Below are 26,663 nucleotides of genomic sequence, written 5' to 3' on the forward strand. Positions count from 1 at the left end.
GCAGGTCACCCAAGCACAAAAAGACATCCCACCACTAAAAATTGGCAGAGGACGGAGCACACAGGTGGTGCTGCCGGATATGTTGTTGTCTGATGTTGCTATATACCAGCTGTCCTTATGTGGCGCACTTAAAAAAAAAAAAAAAAACACTTGCCAGATATTTGGGCCCCTGCCATTTTTGCTGACAGGCTACGTGACTAGGACGACATTAGCAGCAATAAAATTTTCAGTGGTAATATTGCTAATCAACTAATATATTCTAATCAACCTGTTAATTAGTAACCTTAAGGCACGTTCTAATTGCAAAATTGAAGCCGAGAGGTAGTGAAGTCATGTATGCTTAGCATAAATGCTTTGAGTACCACTGCTTTCGAGATACGTGACCCTAAAATGTGCTATGAGAGAAATGGAATTGGAAATGAAATGGAATTGGCATTCCAGTTAACAGTTTTCAAAAAGCGCACCTCCAACTGTTCGGGGCTATTTTTACTCGAATGCCAAGTCATTTTTTAGCAGATTTTGGGGAAGGATATCTCGAAAGTAGTGCTAGTCTCAGGATTTCTTTCTTTCTTTATTCTTTATTCATCGATTACCCCACAGCGCCCAAAGGCGTTACAGCAGGGGGGTTACAACATGGAATAAAATACATCTTCATTCACACTAAGCAGACATCTTCATTTCTAAACTAAGCAGACATTATTTCAGATACTTGTCTTTAATTTCCAACATGTGCCATAAAATTGGTAATTACGAAAGTTTTGATAATTCAGAAAGCACTTTAGATAATTAACAAAATTATTGTTGACATTTGCTGCTAATGTCTGCCTAGCCACGTAGCCTATCTGTAAAAAATGACACGGGCCCAGATATGAAGTTTTTTTAAGTGTTCCCCATTAAAGGAACACATTGTATATACCCCAATAAAAAAGTTCACTGATGATTACAATACTCCCTAATGCAAAATTTGAGCGCAGATACGTGTTTTCATTTCGGCGAAGTGAGGCGTGACTGCCTCGCTAATCTGGAGATGGCGAGAGCCAGCAAGTGGGGTCAGCGCTTGGGCGACACGTGGGCGCAATTCACAGAAGCCGCTGCAGCCAGACCTCCCAGATTCCCAGACGACGTGCACTACTCTTGTGCCATGTCGTAGCCATCGTCACCGCACTACACTTTTCTTCTCACGCTTTCGCCATACCCGCCTACACTTTCCGCTGCACCCTTCTCTCCACTTTCCTCCTCGCTCTCGCCACTTTTTTAATTCCCCGTTGCGCGCCGCGTTCTCTCTCATCTTTCGCTGTCGCAGACGCTCGCCGCAGGAACAGGCACCTAAGAGTTGCTGTCTAAATGACAACACTCCTCTAATAATAATCTCTTTATGCAGTAGTAAAGCAATTTGATAATGAAATGCTCTATGCAACATGTAATTGGGCGCTGCAGGCGTTCAGTTTGATCAGCAAGAAGTCACTGTCTCATATCAAGTTAGATCTGAGGAGTCAGTATTGTAACTTTCTTTTATAGTCTACTCTGTCGAACTGACAGATGCCTTCACAACAAGTTTTACCTATCTGCCTGATGTATACCTGACTGATGTTCAATTCTTCATCCAAAAGCTAATACATGCTACTTAAAGGGGCCCTCAAACACTTTTCAATCTAATCATAGAATGACATCACCTATTAAATTACATCGCCTCACAAATCTCCTGCCGTAAAAATTTTGCAAATGCTTCAAGCACAAGCGAACTTAGATGTAGTTATCGGACCGATGAGCGGCTTTCTTTCTCATTTCACTTCCACTAGCGCGCTAGAAGCTACACGGGGTACACCACAAGGGGGTGCAGGCAACAAGGTGTATAAAGAATTGTGCACATTAGCAAGCCTCTCTACACAAGCCTGTTTGGTTTTATAAGGAACAACCAGCTTTATGAATTCATTTAATGCCTAGGTCCTGCGGCCATGCGTAAATCTATTAACTAGCTCTTTAATTTCTTTTATTGCTTTTTATTTTGTTTTTCATAGACGTCGTATCACTCATACCCAATGATTTGTTATGTCCATGTTTATTAAATAGAGGTTAGACGAACTGCTAAGAAGTTCGGCGTGTTTCTGAACTTGTTTCTGCGCATAACTTCCAGAGTTTAACTGAAAATCAGCAAACGCAACGTTCATTTCACTTCTAGCGGTGGCACAAGGCAATGGGCACAATGACAAGAATATGCCATTCAAAGCGCAGTACGAGTTTGACGGTGACTTTCTCACTGCATAAATTGAAGAGATACTTAGTGAATTAAGTAGCTTAGTTTGACAGACTATACAACAGCAGCGGACGCTATGGCAACAAGGTTGGTGGCGTGCTTCGTCAAAATTTTTGGTTATTACGCAGCTTCTTCACCACCGTTGCCTTTGTTGACTTTCGGCTCTCCCACATCTTTGACAACCTTGACAATGTCGTCATGTCATCAGTTTTGAGCAGATCATCACGTCAGACGAAAACGTGGGCGGAAGAGGGAGGGGGTGTGCCATAGCTAATGCGGTGCCTCAACCCTTCCGCAAGGTGGGATTTCCTATGCGAACCATCTAGGGATCCTTTGTTTGTACGAAGGCTGCCTAGCACCGCCGCTCTGTGGCAGCTACGGAGGGAAGCTCGTTGTCAGACCTCAGGGTCGCCTATATTCCTTTGTTGTACAGGCAAATCCATTGTCGGGGGTCTTGGCTGTAGAGACGTTCACAACACCTCGGAAAGAGAGGAATTCAGCTGGGACATACAAAATCTGTTGTTATAAAGGTAATTTCACTGCAGAGGCATTCAACTGTGCAAGTTTTATGTAGGAATACATTTTTTTGTTATTATGCAGAACAGAGGTGCACTTACTGGCACTAACTTTGTTGGTCAGCATACAGGGGTTATGCGAGTCCGTTCGCTGGTATTTGCACTCGGCACACACACAACCTTCATATACACATCCCCAAATATATCCGCCGAGATACCAACAGACTCAGCAGCAGACGGCAGCAAGACCAAACTCGGGGAAGGTAGGCAAAGAAAAGTTCGCTTTAGAATTATGCAAAAACTATCAAAGATGATCAGTTAAGCGAACAGCTTTCCAACCCCTGCTGAATTACCCATGTGGATAAACAAAAAATTTTTTTAACCTTTGTTACCTTTTTGAAATCTTTTTTTTTTTTTGTAACTTCTTGTAACTACTTGTGGCATGAAGTAGACTTTTTTTCCCACTCTTTCCATGCAGCTCAGAAGCACTGTTGAGTTCTTGCACAAAATAAATTTGTGGTGCTTTTCTACAACTGTTATTCAGTTATACAAACGAATGCCGGCTGGTTCAAGCCAGTTTGAAACAAAATTTTTTGCTCTGAAGTTGAACAAGAAATGAACCACTTTCACAAGAGCGAACTGAAAACCAGGAAGAAAGATGTTTCACTTTGACAGACAGCGTGTCACAAGTGTAAGAGTTTTGCAGGCATCACTGAAAGTTGGCATCTACGCTTGTGGACATGGCCCCTCGAAGCTGCCTTCGCTAGGGCACTCCTTATTAAGATGAAATGTCCTTCACCCTGGCCTGATCAAAACATCTCATTTTTCCAGGTATTTCAAATCGTGGGTCTGAAAGAAGAGTGCTCAATGACAATACTACAGAAGGGATGTTTGCAAGAATTAAATATGGCAACGTTTCTCACACAGATTTTTCTGCATCAGAACTATCTACGTCAATATTTTAAACCTTAGAAATTTCTGGAAAGTACCTTTTCTTTGCTCTGTTTGGTGCACTCATCAGAAAAATGCAGAAAATATCTGCAGATTTTTCTGTTAAGTGTACTAAACAGTGCAATGAAAAGATATCTCACTGAAATGTCCAAGGTTTAGAATTATTTTACAAATGGTATCATGCAGAACGCTGCTATAAGTACCGCAGTCCAGACTGTTGGAGAACGTTTGCATCTTTGTAAATGCAGGGCAAACAGCTGCGAGAAGTGGTGCCAAAGGAGAATGCAGGCAGCGCAAGATTTAAGCAAGTGCAGCTGTCATCCTCAAGGAGGATCAGTGCACAAGAAAGTCATTTTACAGTACAATTCCTTCACGGGATGAGTGGACAAACTTGATTTCATTTTACTCTACCTCAGATGGATGGAACAAGGGAATGAAGTGCGAGGGTGATTTTTCACTTTGGATCTTGAACACTGTGCAACAGCTGGTGAGAGTACCTCAGATCTCAGATACCCCCCCCCTTACTCTCCAACCCCCAAAAAACACACAGGAGAAACAGATATTGTGCATAGCTTGGTCACCTGTAGCAAAACAGCACAAAGAAAATGTGGCCAGTCGAGCAATGAAAGCTAGAACCACTACTAAACGCCAGCAACGCAGTTGCTAGAGACAGAGGCCGACAGGTACGACAGATACAGTCACAGGCACGTCGGCACACCAGATTGCTGGAAGTGCTTTATTCATTGCTGAATGTTTTGCATTTTCCCATGCTTGTCAGCTCAAGATGTTGATTTTTACCTATTTCGCATATGGCGGTGTGTAAATTGTGCCACATAGCCGGCAAAGAACACCTGAGACAGTTTTGTTAGTTGCGAGCAATGTCTTTTTCTGGCTTGAGATGCCATGTCCACGGAGTTGAGCATCATGAAAAAACAGTTGAAAATTAATTTTGCCATTTGAAAACCATTAATTGCAAATGTGGAGAGCCCAAAATGGTGATCGTACGTATTCTTCATTCAGGAGATTTGCCACCTGAAGGGGTTAAGGTACCCTTAACTGTTATTGCGGTAAAACTTTGAACTTGCTGCAGAAGCACCACAATATACAGCAGCATTTGTGTGAATTGAGAACGAGCAAAAGACGATTAGCAATTGCAGTTGGGTGTGCAAAATCATTTATTGTCAGTGCACTCCAACCACGGTCTACAATACACTGTGCAAATAAGAGGGCAAAGTATGCTTGGCTCTCCTGGCTCAATTACCGACTTGTTTGCACAGAAATTTCGCACACAAATTTTGCACGGAGGTGGCATTTTGTGGAGCCCGCATTGCCTAGAATAAATGACAACTACACCTTGTCTGCAGCAACGTGGGCATAAGAAAGCAGTTCTTCTGCTGAAAGGAGTGCCAGTGCCGTTTGCCGTTGTCATGGCAAAACACAGTACGCCATGTTTCACCGTAACTGTGACAGATGGTGCCACCATTATATTGCAGAGAAAATATGCTCTTTTCACTTGGTGTCACTGCAGAAAATGCACAGCTGAGACTTAACGAAATACGCAACTACCACATGCAAACATTTTGAATAAAGAGCACTGTGAAAGTCCACTACAGCTCAAAATTTCAGTGGTTTAGCTGGAAAAGCCTGTCCCTCTTATTTGCTTAACATTCGACGGATGTGCATTGAGTGAAATGGTGCCCCCCTTTGTCGTGCACAACAAGATGCACGTGATGACGAAGATGACAGCGAGTGTAAATGTGGTGAGCCTCGGCACCATTTTTGCCACCTTTGCAGACGTACGTCATGTTTGAGTTTGGTGGCAGCCTGCTCGAATCCTTCTGCACTAGTCACGGCCACGTGATTGGTGTCCGGTGCTTTTTCCTCGGAGGTCCGTCGCCCTCGCCATGGCACCTATTTGTGACACTCGTCTGCAAGGGTAAAATTCAATTGACGAAAACAAGGTGATCATTACGCTGATGAACCAAACAAGCCAGCTATCACTGAGGGTGTGTTCTTCCCCACTCAGTGCAGACAGCTACTTCCCCATCTTCGCCAGACAGTCCCTATATTAATGCCACATTTGACTGGTCATATTAGAGTGCTATCACAGTACTCTGATGGCCATGTGAACATAGAGTTTAGTAGCATTGGTAGCAGAGCTTAGTAGTCCTAGTCTGGCTTTATTGCCATAATAGGAGTGAGCTTATCATCACAATAAAGCTTAGTTACTTTATTAAAAGACTCTCAAAACTTTGCAGGAAGGCCTGGAAATGACCAGTCGAATGTGCATGAAGTCTTCCATTTAAAAAATTTAACTAAATTCTTGGGTTTTATATGCCAAACCATGATCTGATTATGAGGCACATCATAGTGAAGGACGACTCCGGATTAACTTGGACCGCCTTTGTTTCTTTAGTATGCACCCAATACGGTACATGGGCGTTCCTGCATTTTGCATTGTTGGCCGCCGTGGCCGGGATTTGATCTCACAATGAAGTCTTCCAATTCAGACGCCTTTCAAACCTCAAGCTTGACCTGGAGGCTGTACACATGCCAGCTTGTACTGATATATTCCCAAGTATGGACGAAAACAACATATGACTGCACACTCATATGCTGCGCAGATCAGTGGCTATGATCTTTACACTGTAACATGAATTTATGTATATACACATTTTTGTTTTTTCTTCTTCCTCCACAATCGTGTTAGACTAAAATGTGTTTTATAATTTGATTGTAGTGCAGAAGGACGAAGACACAGATGAGATACACAGGACGAGTTCTGATTCTCAACTGAAGATTTTACTGAAAAAGACTGTACAAACTGATTGCAACACACATAGATACCAGAGGAACACGTGGTGAGATACAAATACGAAGGTTAACAAAGCATAAAAGTTAAAAGAAAGCAATTGTTAAACATCAAAGATTGCCAGAAAATGAAAATCACAAAAGAGAAATAAAACTGAAAATTAACAGACTAAGTAGAGTGAGCACACGTGTTCAGCAGGTATGCATCTACCTTACCCAAAAACGAATGCGTGTCTCATTAGCGTCTTCATCCTTTTGCGCTGTAACAAAATTGCTGTTACCGTACCCAACCTTGCCCAACCATCGATCTTATTAAAATGCGCTGCTCTGAAACCGTTTCTCATGAAGGTGACCACTTACACAAAAATAAAGCACCCACAGTGAAATCGTCTATTGCCTAGCTACTAGCCCTAGTAGCTTGCACGCACTCCGCATTAAAGTTTGTTAATTAGCACTCCGTTGCTTCTGGTTGTTTTACTTGCACAGCATGTCCTGCTTAGACAAAATGCCCAAATAAACAACAGATGAACCAGGAACCACAGCTGACCCCAGGTGGACAAAGTTTGCATAATGCACTACAGGTACAAAAAAAAAAAAAAAAAGAAAAACCCACCTTGCTGGGTTTGGACTTGGCCTCTTCATCCCAGGAGCCCCACTCGCCACCCCCACTGGCTGCGGCATCCGATTTCCTGTCTCGCTTTGCAAGAGGCTCGCTCGACCGCCGCCGTGCCTTGTCGTCGTCACGTGCTTTATCTTGGCTGCCTTTGCTGTGTACATGCAATGCAATGCAACGCGTGGCCCGTTAGATGCTGGCACTCACAGGTGTTATGGGAAAGACAAATGATGTTGGCAGTCATTATCAGTGTAATCAATGCTCACTGCAGGGCAAAGGCTTCCTCTCCAAGTGATCTCAAGCTGCCCGTGTCTTGTGTCAGACGAGTCCATCCTGTGCCTACTGATTCCCTAATCTCATCGCATCACCAAATTCTTTGTTACTGCAAATGCATGCATTGCATTTCCCTTTCTTCGGCACCTATTTTGTAGCCTCTACGGCCAGATAACTACAGCTTATCAGCTCTGCACATTGCAGTGAGAAAGGAGAAATCGTTTTTCTCGCCAACCACTGCACCGAATTTGATAGGGTTTGTTGCATTTAAAAGAAAAAGTGAAAATCTAGTGACTGTTGGTTGTGAAGTTTCAATTTAGGTTGTCAATTTTTCACTAAAAATTGGCAGAAATTGCAAATTTTAAGAAAACGAAACTATTATGTTTTTAACTCTGTTATTCAGCAATGAAAATAGATATCACAATTTTGTAAACTGCACCTAATAGAAGATCAAAAGCGGACAAAGTTGATATATTATATACTGCTCTCAATAAACCGCTAATATGCGAGTATAACTTTTGCAAAATCTTTGTAAACAATGTAACAAATTCATGAAAGATATCAATTGACATATCAAATTTGTCCCGCTTTGGATACGGATGCAATTTACAGAATTGCGATATCTGTTCTTGGTGCAGAGCTACAAATTTGTGAGCTTCATGCGTCTGTTTCTTTCAAACTTACCAATTTTAGAAAGTTTCTTTTGAAAAATTGGGCCCCAGCTAAAGCTTCCTCCTAATCTCATCTAGATTCTAATATACCCACCATTCACCCTTGAACTCTTTTGTTGCCGCTATAAATGTGCCCATTTTCGGTGTTTCTGACGTTTTGACGTTTTATTTCAAGGCATAGTAGTAATAATTTATACCGCAAAACATAAAATTATAGCCTCACCACTGGAGTTTTGAATGGATGTAAAGCAGTAATGATTGCTCAGACAGTTTCTGAGAATGATGTGAAACTTCAAAGAGGACCTATGGATGATAGCGATAATTTGCTATTTTAGTATAAATACTGAGTAAAAAAAAAAAACTAATCTGAAATATACAAAATATGCACCTGGCTCCTAGTATCCAACTTTTGTAAGTCAGACTAGGCAAGAAAATTATTATGAAAATTTGCTGGCGTCAATACTAGCCATATTGATGCTCATGCTATGCAGTTAAAGCAGTAGCTTCGCAAACGTAAAAACAGGGTAAGCTTCTATCGCAAAGGGAGCATTTATATTGCTCATACCAGCAGGCACCGGGTTTGTTTCTTACTTGCATTCTTTAGGCTCGCGAAGCAATGGTTGTCAGGTCAGGGAGAATGCACAAGCCTCCTCATAATCAATTATTGCGTTCGATCAGCTTTTCTGTGCAAGCAAGGTGGTCCAGTGTGCGTTCGACTGGCTCTGGAGCCTCCACGTGCTGTGTTCAGTTCCTGTGCAGTGCTGTACAGCAATGTGGAGTGTTGCACAATATCGTGTGGTAATGAATAGGGACACTTGCACAGGTGGTGTTCAAAATGTAAGAGATCAGACTGCTAGTCAAGCTTTGGTCGAAGGTCGGTCTGAAACTGACTGCAGGCTGTTGTGCGAGTGAAAACCACACATGATGGGAAGGATTGTGCGTAATAATTTGTACATATGCTGTCAACACTGATGGGTAAAGGCAACCCATGGTGGTAAAAATAAAGTTGCACTTGACATTTGAACGAAATTATCAAAATAACAAGAACTTGTGAGCACCTACAGTTCTTTAAGACAACCCGAACGAAGCTTCTGCGTCTTCAATGCTGCTGTCATTTAAAAATTACGTTGCCGATTCGACTAAAGCGCAAATATTGCGTCGTATTATTGAGGAAGTGATGGGAGTACCAGAGACTAGCTCCGATGATACCTCCAGTCGAAGTTTTATTTTTCCAGACTCCCAAGTCTGCCAAATAAATAAAGTTCAGCCATCATTTCAGATGGTGCATGATGTTGGTAGCAGAATATTTCCAAGGGAAATGTTTAACAATGCGTAGAAAAAATGTAAATTAAATTGATCTTGATCTACTTTGAGCAAGGCTGATCTATGTCTACAGGAGCCCCGGTAACAGTTTTTGTCATTTTTTAGTTGCATTATTTTTCTCCGAGTCTGCATTTGCTCATTGATTTCACACATATAGCCGTTGATTTCACGCATATTTTGTTCTTTCTATTGTTTCTTTTGTTCTTTGTTTAGTTTTGTATAGCTTTGATCAAACTGATCGATTTCTATAGTTGCAATAACGAAAGAGTTAATTCACGCTGCCATTTTCCTGTCTCTTTATGTGTGCCTGTCATTAGAGGACACTAAAGGCAAATATTAGGTCAAGCTTAAGTGATAGATTAGTGGTTGAGAATCTCTAAGGCGATAATATTATCACGAACTGAGCCTTAGTAATAGAGAAATTGAGGTAAATGCAGGACACGATTAGAGACTCCTCCGGGACATTCAAGTACTTGCCTGATGATGAAGGCACACCTCATTTGAATTCTGTCACTAGTACTCAACCACTCATAATAAAAACATCACTGTATAGAATTATAAGACGAAAGAAAATGCTACTTGTCCAGTTCTATTTCATTTTATAAAAAAAAAAGAACTCATTGTCATTACCCTTGATGCGGGCGGTCGAAAGGTTTCGTTTTCGCTTGACTTTGTGCCGCCCGCACTTTTGCGTTTGAGCAGTTTCGTCATCGCATAGTGCTGCGCTGATTTTGCTGGCTCGTGAAACTTGCACAAACTACAAGTAGCAGAGAATGCCACGTTTATGTGATGTCGCGGGATTCCCAAACGGTCAACACCACTTGACCAAAAGCAGCTGCAGCGGTGAATCGACCACTATGTCCTGGCTCAATTTCTTTATGGCCGCGCGTTTGCGTTCTGTGCAATAACCGTACCACCGTCTGTCGGGTGCCGTTTCACTCACCGACGGCTGTTAAGGGCGGTGATGGCGTATCTAACGTCACCACTCCCTGGTTGGGTGGCGGGAGATTTGAATTGCGATAAAGGTATTCAGACCCTTCAGATACAATTTTCTCGTAAACTAAGTCTTTTCTTGGCGCGAAACAAGCGTTGCGAGGTTTCTGGAATGGTATTTAAATAATACACGTCGACTTAGTATTTGTAATGCAGTGATTTCGCTTGCTGGTATGACATCATGAGGCTTATAGCGCGTGAAAAGACAAGGACGAAGGAAGACGTGACACACACAGGCGCTTGTCTTCAGTGTCCCCTTAATCATTCTATCGCTCAATGCATGATTTTTAATATTTATCCACAACGGTAGGCCAGTGGCATAGCATTGTGCTGCTGAGTTTGAAGTTGTGGGTTCAATCCCAGCCCAGTGGCCGCATTCTGATGGAGGCAGAATGCAAATCGCTCGTGCACTTAGTTTTAGGTGCATGTTAAAAAAACCCTGGCTGGTCAAAAGTAATCCGGAGTCTCCCATTATTGCGTGCCTCATAATTATATTGCAGCTTCGACACGTAAAACCATGGAATTAAGTATTTTCCCCTTAATATCTTGTCGAGTTCGTTTGTTATCACAAATTTCAACCTCACAAGTTATACTGGGAAGAATGTACTGGTTATATACTTTTCAAATATATCGGTAGGCTGCTGTAACAACCAGAATGGAACGATTACCTCTACTTCTCGTGGAACACCAAAAAACATTTAATACACTTTTTTAGAAGACAAAGCAACATTTTTAATTGATGCATGGTTATGTGTTAATTTGCAAGAAACTATTCAAAGATTATCAAAAAAAAATTTTCAGCTTCGTTGCCTTCGCTAAAATGGCACCATAATGTCACTGATTTTGGGGTCAGTGAGAGGCACTTGCTCGAAAAGCAGTTTGGCAATTCTTCAAAAAAATACTGCGGTCTGACGTCACGGGCCAGTAGTTCTAATAGTAGTTTAAAATTATCAACAAAATGTTCGGCGGTGTACAATGTTTTAGTTTTGGAGTGATAGGTCTTCAAACTACAGTGTAGACCGCTTAGAACGTAAGTCGCCGGAGGGGTGAATATCTGCACTATAAGCAGTACCGCACTATAACCAAAACAACGATTTTCAAGCCCTGCATGTATGCAAAACATGTAGACCAAGCAGCCACGCATATCCAAAATCGAAACGTGCGGCTGGGAGTTTTTCATCCGTTTAAATTTACGAACGTTGAAAGGTTAATGTCCAAGTACCCATGACTTTCGCATGAAGCAGACAAAGTAATAATTTTTTTTTAATGTCTCAGTTTTGCCCAAAAGGTGAAGCATCAATTGCGATAGCAAATTAGTAGAGAGGTATAAGGAGTAGGGATAGTAGTTTTATCGGCTGCATAAACTTGACACATTCGCTTACTAACTGAATTAACAAGCATGGTGTCAACGCGCACAAGCAATGATGAATAGACTCAATGACCGCAGATAACCACTGTCAAAACACGGGGGTGGGGAAACGCGGCCACCGCAGCGAGCGAAGGTTCGTGCGGTCTATCGCTTCAATGGAAACTAAGCGGCGTAAGCACAGCGTATAGAAAGGTCAGAGCTGTGTGGATATCGCTTTCAAGATATGGTGCACATGACAACCGACAGCCGGCACAGGCGCGAACGCATTTGTTGGCAGAGTAGAAGCTGCCCCCCCCCCCCCCTCCCGTGCTGCCTTCCCGCTTTGCTCCTTTCGCGTGGGAGATGGAGATGCCAGTTCCCCTTGTGCCCGGTTGCAAGATATGCATTTGGTGCTGCAGCACAGCGTCGCCCCCCCCCTCCCTCCCTCCCTCCCATACCCCCACGGCCTATCGCGCGATGGAAGTCACGTTTGCTCTCCACTGTGCATTCGCTCTCCGTGAAGGCACAGCATCCCCCGCGCGCTTTCACTCGAACATACGGCGCGTGGCGACGATCGCCCTTGGACTCATGCTCCTCCTCCTCATCGCCCTCATTGTTCTCCTCTCCCATCGGTGGGCGCACTTCATTGAGAAGCGTGCTCACTACCGCTCTTGTCGGCGAGATTTTCCCGCGGAAGCCGTATTATAACCGGTATTCGTCTCATGCGGCTGCACTGTAAGCGGTAAGCGTATACATGGAGTGCTATGGGAAAATTAACAAGAATCTGGAAAGACCGTACTATATCCAGTCCTGCACTATAAGCAGTTACGTCATAAGTGGTCTATAATGTACTAGTAAAATCTTAAGTTGCAAAAGTGCCTTTCTCCACTTTTAGTGACTTGCAATTTTTTCTCTCGAAATCTGCAATATGCCTCGCAAAGGAGAGGTTGATTCCTTTCTACAAAGGCATTCACTCTCCTCATATAAAATTTTGACTGAAAACAAAGAATAGTCAGGACCCCCACCCCTAAGTTTGTTTTTATCTGAACACACCCTATAGATTTTAACACCACTTTTCAGACAGTGCCTAAGTGAGCTTGTGTAACTGACCAATTTTAATAGTAAAACTGATTCCAAGAGACCTGTGCGAGTTCTTTGTAATGTTTCAACTATGGCCTTACAGATAGATGCCCAACTACCTCTTTCACAAGCTTTTTTTTTATAGTGAACAGAAGTCATGAGGTAAAGAATGAATGTAGCTGCCCATCTGCAAAAATTCTGAAAGATTTTCATACAATAAAAAAAAAAAAAAGCGAAGTGGTGCGGGGAATCAAACCAGCAGTTATGCGACTTCAAGCCTACCACTGTTACCACTACCCCATGTCAGCCTTCGACTGTGATCAACCATTATAACCAGGACATAGGTAGGGTCCCCTGTTCTCGGGTTTTATTGCATGGGTTCTTGACATCATGCTGCGCTCTTTGAGCGGTGGAAGCACCATATATTTACACAGACTCGCAAGATGCATATCATGCTTGTAAGTCCTGCTATTACGTTAATTCGACCAAACATCGGATAAAGCTCTCCACTGTGCGTTCATGGTAAGGCAGATAAAGCTCTCCGCTGTGTGTTCATGGAAAGGCAGCAGCTGACGATGCAATTCCAACCAGGAAGGTGGTGGCCCACAGTGGTATCCACGGAAACGAGAAGGCCCATGAGATGGTGCGAGCTCTAGTTTTCAACCGCTCCGCTTCAGTGTCACCTGCATCTTGTGCATCACCACTGTCCAACTCTATGCTTGATTTCCACGACACCGATTGTGTCCAACACTCCTTTATAGGGCCCCTTTACCAGACCACATAGCAAATTTTGGTTAGATGCTGGAAGTCGTTGCGTGCCCTCTAGGAAGAATTCTACCACAATAATTTTTCAAATTTCGAATTGGTTAATTATTAGAGGAGGTAGAAATATATGAAGTGTCGCGAAATCCACGATATCAAGAGGCGAGCTTCACTGCAAAGATCGACGCTCTCGCCACTTGCCCCGTCTAGCCACCGCAAGCAAAGTTCTTTCCCTGCATTCTCCCATACCAGAGCTGGAAGAACGTATCACGTACACGTCACGGTCCCTGCCTTCTTTTCTTTTTTTTCTTGCATTTCTGTTGAGTGGCGCATGAGCCCGCGAGCTGTTGTGTTTGTTTCACTTCGCTTTGTGCTCAATCCTGCGAGCTGTACACGAGGACACCTGCATTGTTGTCTGGCTACTTCAGTGAAACGAATCCCTCAGTATGCGCACATTTTGAGAGGCTGGCCCGGCTGATGGATCTGATGATACACGTACCGCGTCGTTGCACTGCTGGAATAGCTATCAGGGATGATGCCCCTAACTAGCGGTATAATTCAGTGCCACATGAACACTGAGGTAGACTTGTGCGGAAGAAATAGTATGATCGTGCACTGGAACACGGTAGAAAATGACATAGTCTTGTTATGTGGGCACACGAGTGCACGACGTGGGAACAAGCAGATGAAACGGAAGTAATATCTCTTGCTACAGTATGAAGTAAAACAAAAGACACGCAGACATTTGGTTTGTATGTCTTGTTATTTCACTAAACTTCATTTTGTCTATTGAAGCAACAGATCAAACAAATAAATGGTGTTGCCTCGAATAATTCTTGAAGTCATGTGTCACTGTGAGTGACGTCACAGCACCACCATTTACATAGGCGCACTTGTGCGACTGACGTCAACTCTCCGGCTGGGAGAGCAGCGCCCTCGAGGGGAAGGGCGCATGGCATTTGGTTTGAAATTTCAGCTCTTTTTCACTGCACGTAGCGGTGTAATACTTGGCAGACACGATCGTGATTACAAATTGTATGCACTGTGCTTGTCAGCTCAAAATGGCCAGACGTGATGGGTCCTTTAAGAAGCAACGACAGAGGCAACTACAAGACACTGTACAGAGGAATCTCGTTGAAGTAAAGTTGAAGTTGAAGTTGATACGATTCTGCATAATAAGTTTTTCAGGATAATACGTTTCTTTTTCTTTTCCTGATAATACAATTTGGTTGGATAATGCATTGGATGATACGATTGTCAGATGATATGCTTTATTTTCCGGTTCCCGTGAAGATTGTATCAACGAGATTCCACTATACCTCAAAACTGCCACGCACTGCCTCCTGGTTAAACCTGCGCTAGACAAGTGCTTCATCTCTGGCTGCAGTCTGGCTCTGCCCTCACACCAGGCGTACTAGAAAAGTGGCAGACTTGCGCAAGACATCGAGCAGAGGCAAGTCAGCAAGAAATTTATGCTGACGACGATGCAGATGGCGCCCGCAACAGTGACCATACCTGCCTCGCCTGCAAACAACCAGTATGACCCACCGCCACACACCTGATGTGGGAAGGTCTGACATAGGAGGTGGTGCGGAGAAAGCCCCTTCGCCAGGAAGCCATACCGAGCTACAAGGAGTGCATCCGACTGGTGGCCAGTCTAGAGGACAGTCGTGAAGCCCCGGAGTCTCTCCTGGCTTTTGCCAGGAAATATGGGCTTTCACACCGGTTGTAGACCCTGCTCCTGGCATCGCGCCTCGCACTCTCACAGATAATTTTTCCCCTTCCCCGTTGCTCATATTAGGCGAGAGAGCCATCCAATAAATAAAACATTTATTCAATCGATCTAATATTGTTTGAATTCGGGGCGCAGAAATCGAATGAAAGAGTTAAGCTGGGGAGAAATGGGGGGTTTTTCATTGTGTGGTACCAAAACTGACGAGCAATTGGGGGTTTCATCTTTTGGCAGGAAATTTCGGGAGTTTTTGATAACTTTAAAACAGGCGTCATCGACGATGGATACCTTTTGGACACAAACATTCACTCACAAACAAATGAAACCACTCACAGGAACATGTAATGGCAAAGAGAGCTGCTCACAAATCATTTGATGAAATCATCACTACATATACTTGTCAGACATTACTAAAACATTTAAAAGAAGCAACATTAACACAAACAATAAACAGAGATGGTTTTGGTGATCCCTTCTTTACTTTGTTCTCTGCACTTGTTTTAACATAGAAAAAAAAAAAAAGCACGAAAGTAATGCCTGCGGGCATGCTTCACAGGAGGTGTGGTGTTTTTCCTTATCTTATGAGCATACGTTATGCAACACATTGGGAGCAATTTCTGTGTCATCATAGACCTGTTGGGCCATTCACATTCCTCTGTTGCCGTCCCATTTTACTGGTTCCTGATATGTGGCCGTGCAATAGAATTAATGAACTACCATCTAGACCAGGGGTTCTCAAGCATGTTCGTGCCGGGAACCCTGCTAAGCTCCATGAAGTGCCAAGGAACCCCCCCCGAATTAACGAATTAAAATGTCCTACTTAAACTAATGTCGAATTATACAGAGTATCAATAAAAAAATAACTGAATGCTTACTACGTCAACACGCTTTTATTTACTGAATGCATCAGCAAATCTTGTTTCTATTTTGCACAAAAGCAGTGAGGAAGCTGAAATTCTTGTCATCTCATGACTGATTAAGGGCTAGCAGTGGCGAAGGCCTCGCAACATCCTTTGCAGCGCGGTCGCGGCGCACGTCTTCATCTGCAGATACGCTTTTCACTACCGCGCGCACATCCGGTTATTTTTTTGCTAGGGAGCTGGTCGCCAACAAATCGTCCGTCCATCGTGATGTAGCCGGTGCTCTTAATCTTTGACATTTTTGCACTGAGTCAAAGCGCAACTACTGCTTGCCGCAACCGCTGCTGACGAAACCGCGGCCATTACCGACGCGATCATGGACGGCAACCTTGCGGTTCAGAAGGCAGGCGGCCGACGCGTGCAGGCACCAAGTCAAAACGAAACTACCATTTGCTGGAACAAGTATGGACGAATCCGCAGTCGCTATCGACGCGATCATGGATGGCGACTATGCAGTTATGAAGGCACGCAGCCGACGCGCAAGAAACTGTGGTGGCTATCGACGCGATCACAGATGGCGACTACGCACTTATGGAAGCACGTGGCTAGCCGCCAACGCGGTGTTACGCGCTGCGATTAACGCAACAATAAGGGCTTTGAGGGCACAAATAAGCCCAAAGTATTCCGGCGTTGCTGGCAGTCATGTATCGCGTACGATTGCCCCTGAGGACCATGGCGATGCGGACTGCGCCGCTTCGTTTTTGGACGCTAGCGCCGTTTTTGCTCTTTCGCGGCGCGCATTTGTGGTGCTCCGCGCATTTAGTATTATTATTATTTTTTTACGCATGCTATCGGCACCTACCCTATCGACAAACGGGAGAAATGCGCATGTTGGTAAGTTACGGCCTCCGAGATTCAAGAGCGAAAGCTTAGGCCCGCTGCCCGTTTTCGAAGGTTGGGTGGCTACAAGCTGCTTGCGGATTTATTGAGCAGTTCACGCACTGCCGTGACGCGCTGTGGTGTGCTTTTTGACACTCGGGCATGGGTAATGGAAGTTCTGTGGATCGAGCACACCTCTTGTTCGCCGTTTTAGCCATTTAATTGGCGAGCGCGAGACCACGGAAAATTTATCAGTGGCTCGCGGAACCCCGAGCAGGGGCCTGCGGAACCCCAGGGTTCCGCGAAACCCACTTTGAGAACCCGTGTTCTAGACGAATCAACCAACTTCTATGAATGTAACCTAATTGTGTAAAATCCTCTCAACGTCACAGCTACGGTTCGCAATGCAGAGCAACATCAGCGCTGTGTTCACTCGCTTCCTAGTGCATTACCACAGTTTGCATGTATGTGATGCAATGGGCCGTCGTTGTAGTCATGCAAACACAGCTGCCAAATAAGCAACAAGCTTTTGATACTCAAAGCTGGCAGGTGCTGAATATATATTTTTATAAATGCTGGTTTTCGTTTTATTATTAGGCGAAAATATAGCACATACCACATTCATGTATTAATAATATTAATGTGATATATCTCGACCACTTGCTCATAATAGGTTTGTAGTGTTGATCAGTTTTGTAACACTTGCATTTATTATTACCCCTTACAAGAGGGCAAACTTCATGCGAGAAATTGGGTTTAACCGGATTTCAATAAATTTTGTTCGGGGTGCAAAGTTATGTACTGTATCTGGTTTTACCCAAAAGCAAAGGACCCTAGATATAGGCTGAACGTGTTCGTCCCCAGCTGAGCAGACTCACGGGGCTGCACCTAACAATGCCATACCCGCCAAGTTCAGAGAAACGAAATCCGGGAGATTTTCCAATTGATGGGGGGGTCAGTTGGTAACACCCCCTCCTAATGTAGATATTTTCAAGTACTCCCAGCGTCAACTTCACTACAATTTTATTTACAGATATACAAATGACCACATGAACATCAAAGTCTCACTTTTGCAAGCATTTCGTTGTTGCTAATTTTGCCTTCAAAAATTATTTAAAATTTAAATTCTCAGGTCTTACGTCCCACAACCATCATCTGATTATGAGGCACGCCGTAGTGGGAGACTCCGGATTAATTTGGACCACATGGGGTTCTTTAACGTGCACCCAATGGATGGCACACGGGCGCTTTTGCATTTCGCCGCCAACGAAATGCGGCCGCCGCGGCCGAGATTTGATCCCGCAAGCTCGTGCTTAGCAGCGCAATGCCAAAGCCACTAAGCAACCACGGCGGGTGTTCAAAAATTATTCAGATAACGATTGATTATAAGAAATTCCATTTCTGTCACATTTTGCGAGGTGGACGTTCCCCAGCGACTTGAACGAGCGACACATGGACGAGCGGCACTGCGTCCTCGTATTTTTCACGATGTTAAATTGCCGTTCGCACTCTGCATTGCTCTCTGGTATCAACTGTTGGTTCTCTGGTGTCACTTTGGCTGAGCACTACATTAAAAATACTTGAAGATACTTTTTGCGCTAGCGCTCCTTGCTTTTAAAGCCATGACTGATCGTAGGCCCATGCAATGCCAGAGCGGCTGACGCCGAGGGGAACGATGGAGAGTCTGGTGTTGCTAGTTGCGGAAGGCGGCATTTGCTGGCTAGCTTAATGAGACTAGGACCACTAGGGCACCCAACAACCCTGCCAGCGTAAGGAGCAGCTCTGCAGTTAACGAAATAGCGCATATATAGTGTTTCCCTACTACTCTCTTAATTTTGCGCGATGAACCTCTAACTGGATTAGATTGGGTTGGATCTTTTTTCTTTTTCTTTTTGCAATGTGGCCTGACAAAGCGCTAGATGCGGGATCAGGACACAACGGCAATTTCCGGAGATTTTCCTGTCAACCGTACAACCGGAAGAAATGGTCCAAATCCGGGAGTCTCCCGGGTAATCCGGGAGACTTGGCAGGTATGCAATGCACAGTAGAAAGGAAAGGGCTTCACAGCATGATGGATCTCAGGCTAGAGTTGAGTATAATAAAAAGCTCTGCACTGGCTCTCGCTACTACAGAAAAAGGTGCTCCCGATCAATTAAAGCCATCAATTAAAAAGTGTAGCCAGGGCCTTCGAATCAATTCACTGGCGACAAAAAGGCACAAGCCAGAAAAGAAACAGTCGAGGAGGGAATGCACGCTCTTTGAAATGCAGAACACCACCTACATTGTATTCTAAAGATTTGTGGGAGGTCTTGAAGAGCCAGGGCACTAATAAATACTATTTGAAGTAATTGAGCTAAGTGAACGAAAGAGCCACTGGGGTCCGTCCGCCAGTGTTCTTAAAGGACGGCATGGAGTATGTCGACATCAGACTAGAAGATAACTGCACGCACACGAACCAAAGAAATACAGATTTCCCGTGTCAGATGGCACATCGCATGATTACACATCACAGATTGCTGTTGTCCGCACTTTGTCTGCCACCAGTACAAATGGAAAATGTGGAGCTATTTCTCACGTTCACTGGAAGATGAACACAGAATTTAGCCTGAAATGCTTTGCAAGTTCGCAAGCAAGGTCAGTTTTTTTTTTCTTCCTGGGATCCTTGTGTGACAGCTGCTTAAAAGTTGGCATCAATTCATTTCCCTTTGTGTGTGCGCTAGGTTCCCACCACGCTTGGTGAGGATATTTTGCATTTCAATTAAACCTGCCACTAGTATTTGTAGAGATTGTGGGGTCGAGAGTAGTAGTGTTGCCCAGCTGCGTCACCTGTTCGCCTCCATTGTTGTGTGGATGCACTTTCCAATCATGTGGTCTTTGGGATTATTGTTAGTGGAACAGTTGTCTGCGAAGCCATCAGTCGCTTGGATGCACTATAAAAAATAAGGGTGCTTACACATAGTGTACCAATTGCGAGGCGTGCCTAGGTGCAGCCTGAATTCAGCAGGACGACTGTTTTGTTTAGGCACAAAAAACTGACCACAGCACAGTGAAAGCAATACAGTTTAAACCTGCTTATATCGAACCTCCATATAACGAATTCCTGGATATAACGAAGTTTTTTCTATTCCTCGCCGTTACTCCATTGAAGCATATGTATTTGAGACCTCTACGTAACGAAGTGGCAGCGGGAGACCCCCTCGAAATAGCGAATTTTCCTCGCTGACAACCTAGAGATTTCGGCCCAAATTTTGTCATTCTTGCGCGAGCAGCAACCGGAAGCACCTTCTCCGCCGCTACAGAATGCGAAGCGAGCATGTGCGAGGCGGGCCTGCATCCCTCGACCCGGCGATCTTGCCGCCGCGGGCGTGACCTTTCCCCCTCCCTTCATTCACACCTGATCCTGGCCTTTGCAGAAGCGAGCGAAGTGACCTTCACGCTGCTGTCTATCGCTTCAACGCAAACTTAGCGCCGAGAAGACACAGCATACACAAAGCTACAAGCCGCCGACATACCTACACTGCCTAGACTGCCCCAACGCAGATCGCTCTCAAGATACGGCCCGCGCGCCGCCGCGCAGTACGTAGTTGATGCCAGAGTACATACAGTACAACGCCGCCTGCTATCCCTCCCCCCTCGCTGGTGCCTCGAGCGCAACAGAAGAAGGCGCGCTTCCTCCCTGCTTTTCTTTCTTGCGCGAGATTAGACGCGGTCGTCGGCTCCCCTCGCACGTTTTCACTCGCACATACAGCATACGGCGCGCGGCGACTGCGTTATCGCCCTTGGACTTTATACGGAACATCTATGAGCCAAAACCAATTTTAGGGCCACAACGCATCATAGACACTATCTTTAGATAGCAAATACTGATCTCAAGGGCCATATTTTTGCTGGCGGAAATGAAAAATATGTCATAGTTGTTGCCCCCGGCACTTTGGGCGGCCAATGCCATCGTCAAGCCACCAAGCCAGGCGACATGAAAAGTCAAAATGGCCGCTCGGGCCGGCGCGGGGTAGCAGTTCGCAACGTATGATGCGGGAACGGTCCCACAGTTGCGACGCAACAGCGGGGTTACCAATGCATTGGGTTCTATGAGATCTGTGCCGGGACCAGCCGAAAACGACGTAAGAGCCGGGAAAACGCAGCACCCGGGAACGTAACAGCGGGGTTCTACTGTAACACTATACAACGCTACAATGCCATCGTGACGCTTGCTCTTCGTTTTCGATGCCTCGCGCTTGTGCGAAACGACACGCGTCCACGCATCCAGTACCTGGTGTGACATTCCAAGGATGAGTGCTTCGACGAAAACGGAAAACGGGTGCGCATTACAATTGAGGGCGCGTTAGAATCGAGTAAATAAGGTAAGCGTTTCTTTTTCTAATTTTCGTGCTGAACCTGCATGTAACGAAATCGTCTTTATAACGAAGTTTTTTGGAAATTTGTCAATTTCGTTATATCCAGGTTTAACTGTAAATGCATGCTCAAGCTCCAGGCTAACACAGTTCTGTTTGTTGGTGGCTTACCACAGAATGGTAAGCCAACTCTGAAGTCGGGTCACACTAAACTTGTGCTGTAAGCTGCTGAAGTAATGGCTCGTCGATCTCAAAGCTGATATTCAAGGTTACTTCTTTGACAACTCCAAGACTCCGCCTCTTGTCTCCTAATGTCGCAACATTTGTGGGGATGCGCGACTCTCACGCGTCCCCTGATGTTGTTTTCCCCGAATAGCTCGCGTCTCCTGTAATCCGGCTTCTCCGCATGGCTAAGCGCTGGTGGCGGTCGTAGTGGTTGCGGCGCATTGCGAGAGATGGCGCGAGTGTCGCGATGCTAACGCCACTGAACGGCGGGGTGACTTGGGAGCAAAAGGTCGAAGGCGCTTCCTCTTCGGGTTGGAATCGGTGAGCGATACGAACGTCCCGCGCATGCGCCAATCCATGCTTCGCAAGACCGTCTCACGTGGCTAGGAGCAGGGCACCGGTATGGACGAACACGGATCGTTCGAACATGCCACCGTTCGCGTGACCGTACACGTGAACGACTAGGTGATGGTGTCATAACATGGGGCGAACATATTCGCTCGCTATCCGGTCGCGGTGAGTCGGACTTCCTTGATTTGTCGCGCGCCCATGTGAATGTTCTATGTGTAGTAATTCGGCTAGCATGTATTAGTGTATGACAGGTGCAAAAAATGCCCTTTTGACTATTTGCACTACTGTGTTGTCATTCGTTTGACCCAAGAGCACGTGTGAGATCCCACAGATTTGAACACACACCTTTATAAGACCGGTGCCAATTCTGTGCTGCCCTGCATCTCACTCCACCGTAGAAGCACAAGACTCGATGTTAATGGACAAATGAGAGCTGTAACTGACCGGTGCTTTGTGGGCGATGAGTCAGAGGAAGAGTCCTGAGAGGCCTTCCGCTTGCGGCGGCTGTCGGCACGCTCTCGCAGGGCTGACAGGGCTCGCCCCGTCCGGGTGTCGCGGTACTCCCGCTGTGGCAGTGGTAGCACGGTCTTCTCGTACAACTGTACAAGAGCCGCCTTGTCTAGTTCCTCGAGCCGTGGGTGCTTCACGTACCGCTGTGATGGAATGGTTATTGTATGTGTGAGTACTCTTCTTCATAGTCTTAAAAAAAAATACATTTGACCCATTTGCCATCATGCAGGGCGCACCCTTTCGAGTCTTCTAGCTCTCATTTGACCCCCTTCGCCCCCAAGTGCTTTATCAACATCACCACATGGCAATCTTGGGAGCAAGAAATCTGGAATGAGGAATGACAAGACTAAGAAGGAAAAAAATTTGTAGTCATGTTATTTTTTGCTTCTATTCATCATTTATTCACCACCATAATTTATTTTCCGTTAAAGACCCCGATGGGACATTACATAAGGGGAGGGGGACAGCATGAAACATTACAGTGCGTGATATGACATAAATGACAAGAGCAAACAAAAAAAAGATCGAGTTATAAGACAATATAAATTACATATCATGAACAATACACAAAAAAAATATTCTTAACGGAAAGACAAAAAGCACAGCAAAGAAGTTAGATAATAAAAATGGCTGTAAGACTATCTTTGAACCTGGGAGGATTTTTCTCATTGACTCACGAAGGTTGTTCTAGTCTTCAATAGTGTTTGGTAGAAAAAATTGATTAAAGGATTTGGTAGAGCCGTGGAGTCGCCATAAACTACGGGAATTGAAAAGACCGCAGGAAGTACAATTAGGAGGGAGCAGGAGGGCACCATGAATATCCGGGAAATTATAATATATTTTGTGGAAAAGAGAAAGGCGAGTGATCCGGCGGTGCATTGCTAAAGATGGAAGACCAAGCGATGATTTGATATTGGTAATACTAGTATTCCTATCATTAATAGAAGTGATAAACCGTGAGGCCCGGTTCTGAATAAACTCTAACGGGTTGGTTAAATAAGCTTGATGGGGGCTGAAGATGGAGGATGCATACTCAAGTCTGGTGCGGATAAAGGTTTCGTAGGCTAGCTGACAAATGGAATTGGAAGAAAGAGCGAGGGATCGCCTGATGAAGCCGAGGGACTTGGAAGTATCAGCAGTGAACTTGAGTATGTGTTCTGACCAGGATAAGTTGTTATTCATTGTTACTCCAAGATAGCGATAAGAATCAACTTGCTCAATACTAACTGAATTGAGGGAATAAGGATAGGTATTGTTAATCATTTTCCAAGAAACCTGCATGACTTTACATTTAGAGACGTTTAAAGACATTTGTCATAAATGCTGATGATGATGATGATATATGTTGTTTTGTGGCGCAAGGGCCAGGTATGGCCAAAGAGCGCCAAGATGTATTGTACTGAGTGAGCAATGGTATGATCAATGACAGTGGGTAGGTGTAGGGTGGCTGTAAAGGGGCCTAAAATCCTGCGCACTAAAGGTGCGTAAAACAGACAAAATTAATAAAATCATGACAATGACGTGATAGGGGCACAATGAATATAGCATAAAAAGTTGTAAGCGATACAAGGCACTACTGCCTCACAGAGACCCTTAGGAGCAAGGGCCTGGAGGAGAGTGCATTTCAAATATGCGGTCGCAGCAGCGTCCTCTGAAAGAGGATGCCGCTACGAATCTCCCGGGCGAAGAACTTGCAAAATGTCGATGTCGTTTAAAAAGGCTAAAACTGAATCATTCTGAAATATCGGGTCGTTATGTAAAAACATCGCTGGATGAAGGGGTATATTCTCTTTATAGGCTTGAACAAAGTGCTTTTTTCTTTCAGGTTCTATTATTGGACACTGTAGTAGGATGTGAAGTACAGTAAGTGCTTCCCCACATCTAGTACAGGTCGGGGGTTCGCCTCCAGACAACAGGTAATTATGTGTGCCGTAAGTGTGTCCTATTCTGAGCCTACAGAATAGGACATCATTTCTTCTAGATTTCGTGGTCGATGGCCAGTTCCCTAAACGGGGCTTAATTAAATGAAGCTTGTTATGAGTCTGGCCGTCCCACAAACGTTGCCAGTGGACTCGAAGTCTCTTGCGTAGATATGGCTTCATATCGAGAACAGGGACGAGCATAGATGTGTTGCCAGCTTTTGCCTTGATGGATGTGGCAAGCTGGTCTGCCAGTACATTTCCCTCGATGTCTCGGTGTCCTGGCACCCAGCACACCACAACATGCTGCCCAGATGCATAAATACTACATATGAATGAATAAAGCGATACTATTACAGGATTTTTGTGCCTCTTAAGAGATTTTAAGGCTTTTACTACGCTCAGCGAGTCTGTGTAGATGATTGCTTTTGGTATTTTCGATTCTTTGATGTATTTAAGAGCCGACAGTATTGCATAAGCCTCTGCTGTGAAAATGCTCGTTAGGGGGTGCAGGGCGTCGGCATCTGAAAATGATGGACCAACCGCTGCATAAGAGACGCCAGCATGAGACTTTGATGCATCGGTGTAGAATTCCGGACAAGAGTATTTATGCTGCAGTTCAAGGAAGTGCATTTGAATGTGTGTAACCGGGGCGTGCTTCGTAACATGTAAAAAAGACAAATCACAGTCTACAATCTGCCACTGCCACGGTGAGACCTCTATAGTGGGTGTCATTAGACGATGTTCAAGGAGTGGGACATCCATTTCCTCAGCCAGACTTCTCACACGCAACGAGAAGGGCTCTCTTACTGCAGGTCGGTTATGAAAGAGGTGGGAGCTGGACAAATCATTTACGGTGGAATATGAGGGATGTTCACTGTTTGCATTCACTCTAAGGAAATACATAAAAGCTGTGTAGGTCCTCTGCAAGTGGAGTGACCACTCATTGGATTCCACGTAAAGGCTTTCTACAGGGCTTGTCCTAAAGGCACCTGTAGACAAGCGAATACCTAGATGGTGGACGGGGTCCAGCATCTTCAACGCGGTTGGGGTGGCTGACTGATAAATTATGGCCCCGTAGTCTAGGCGTGTTCGTATGAGGCTTTTATACAAGTTTAACAGACACTTTTTGTCACTACCCCATGTAGTGCGTGACAACACTTTTAAAATATTCATTGTTTTCATGCATTTGTTTTTTAGATGTTTTAGGTGTGGTATGAATGTTAGCTTTGTGTCAAGAATTATGCCTAAGAATTTGTGTTCCGTTTTTACAGGTAGACTCTCTCCTTGCAGGTCAATGTCGGGGTCAGGGTACAGTCCTCTCTTTCGAGAAAAAAGGACGCAGGTGCTCTTTTGTGGATTTAGGCAGAACCCATTCTCGTCTGCCCATTTAGCCACCCTGTTCAGACCAAGCTGAACCTGCCGCTCACAGATTGCAAGGTTGCATGATTTAAATCCAATCTGTACATCATCGACATACGTTGAATAAAACATGTTGCGTGGGATGTATAGACGCAAGGAATTCATTTTTATAATGAAGAGAGTGCAACTGAGCACCCCACCCTGTGGGACTCCAGTTTCCTGCACAAAAGGTCGTGATAAAGCGCTGCCAACCCGAACACGGAATGTGCGATTCAGCAGGTAACTTTCAATGACATTTAACATATTACCACGTATACCAAAGTGGGAAAGGTCTCTCAATATACCAAACCGCCATGTGGTGTCGTAGGCCTTTTCCATGTCTAGGAACACAGATAAAAAGAATTGTTTGTGAACAAAAGCTTCACGTATCTGTGCCTCAATACGTATCAGATGGTCAGTGGTGGATCGACCCTCGCGAAAACCGCACTGGTATGGGTCAAGGAGCTTGTTTGATTCTAGGAAATGTATCAGACGGCGGTTTATCATCTTCTCGAAGACCTTGCAGAGGCAGCTTGTTAGAGCTATGGGCCTGTAACTCGATACGGACGATGGATCCTTGCCCTGCTTCAGGATGGGGATCACTATGGCCTCTTTCCAGGCAGAGGGGATCTCGCCGGAGGTCCATATAGAATTATAGAGACAGAGAAGGGTTTTCTTCGTTTCAGAGGGTAGGTTTTTCAACATGTCATATAGTATACGGTCAGGGCCTGGGGCAGATTGCTTGCAACAGGTGAGTGATGCATGCAGCTCTGCTAGGGAGAAAGGTAGGTTATATGGCTCGTTCCCAGTGCTCTTTCGGTCTATTTTTTGTTTTTCTAT

General features: G+C 44.7%; 1 protein-coding gene across 1 annotated transcript in view; it reads right to left on the reverse strand.

The window, feature by feature from the left end:
• Positions 1-4,859: 4,859 nt before the first annotated feature.
• Positions 4,860-26,663, reverse strand: part of LOC119461759 (uncharacterized) — a 30,110-nt gene continuing 8,306 nt past the window's right edge. The window contains exons 2-4 of the mRNA XM_037723138.2: positions 22,438-22,646; positions 7,145-7,298; positions 4,860-5,648 (exon numbers count right to left, since the gene is read on the reverse strand). Of these exons, the coding sequence (XP_037579066.1) occupies positions 5,568-5,648; positions 7,145-7,298; positions 22,438-22,646 (444 nt within the window). The 3' untranslated portion in view covers positions 4,860-5,567. The remainder of the gene's footprint in view (positions 5,649-7,144; positions 7,299-22,437; positions 22,647-26,663) is intronic.

This window comes from Dermacentor silvarum, chromosome 8 (genome assembly GCF_013339745.2).
Source record: "Dermacentor silvarum isolate Dsil-2018 chromosome 8, BIME_Dsil_1.4, whole genome shotgun sequence".
Lineage (NCBI taxonomy): Eukaryota > Metazoa > Arthropoda > Arachnida > Ixodida > Ixodidae > Dermacentor > Dermacentor silvarum.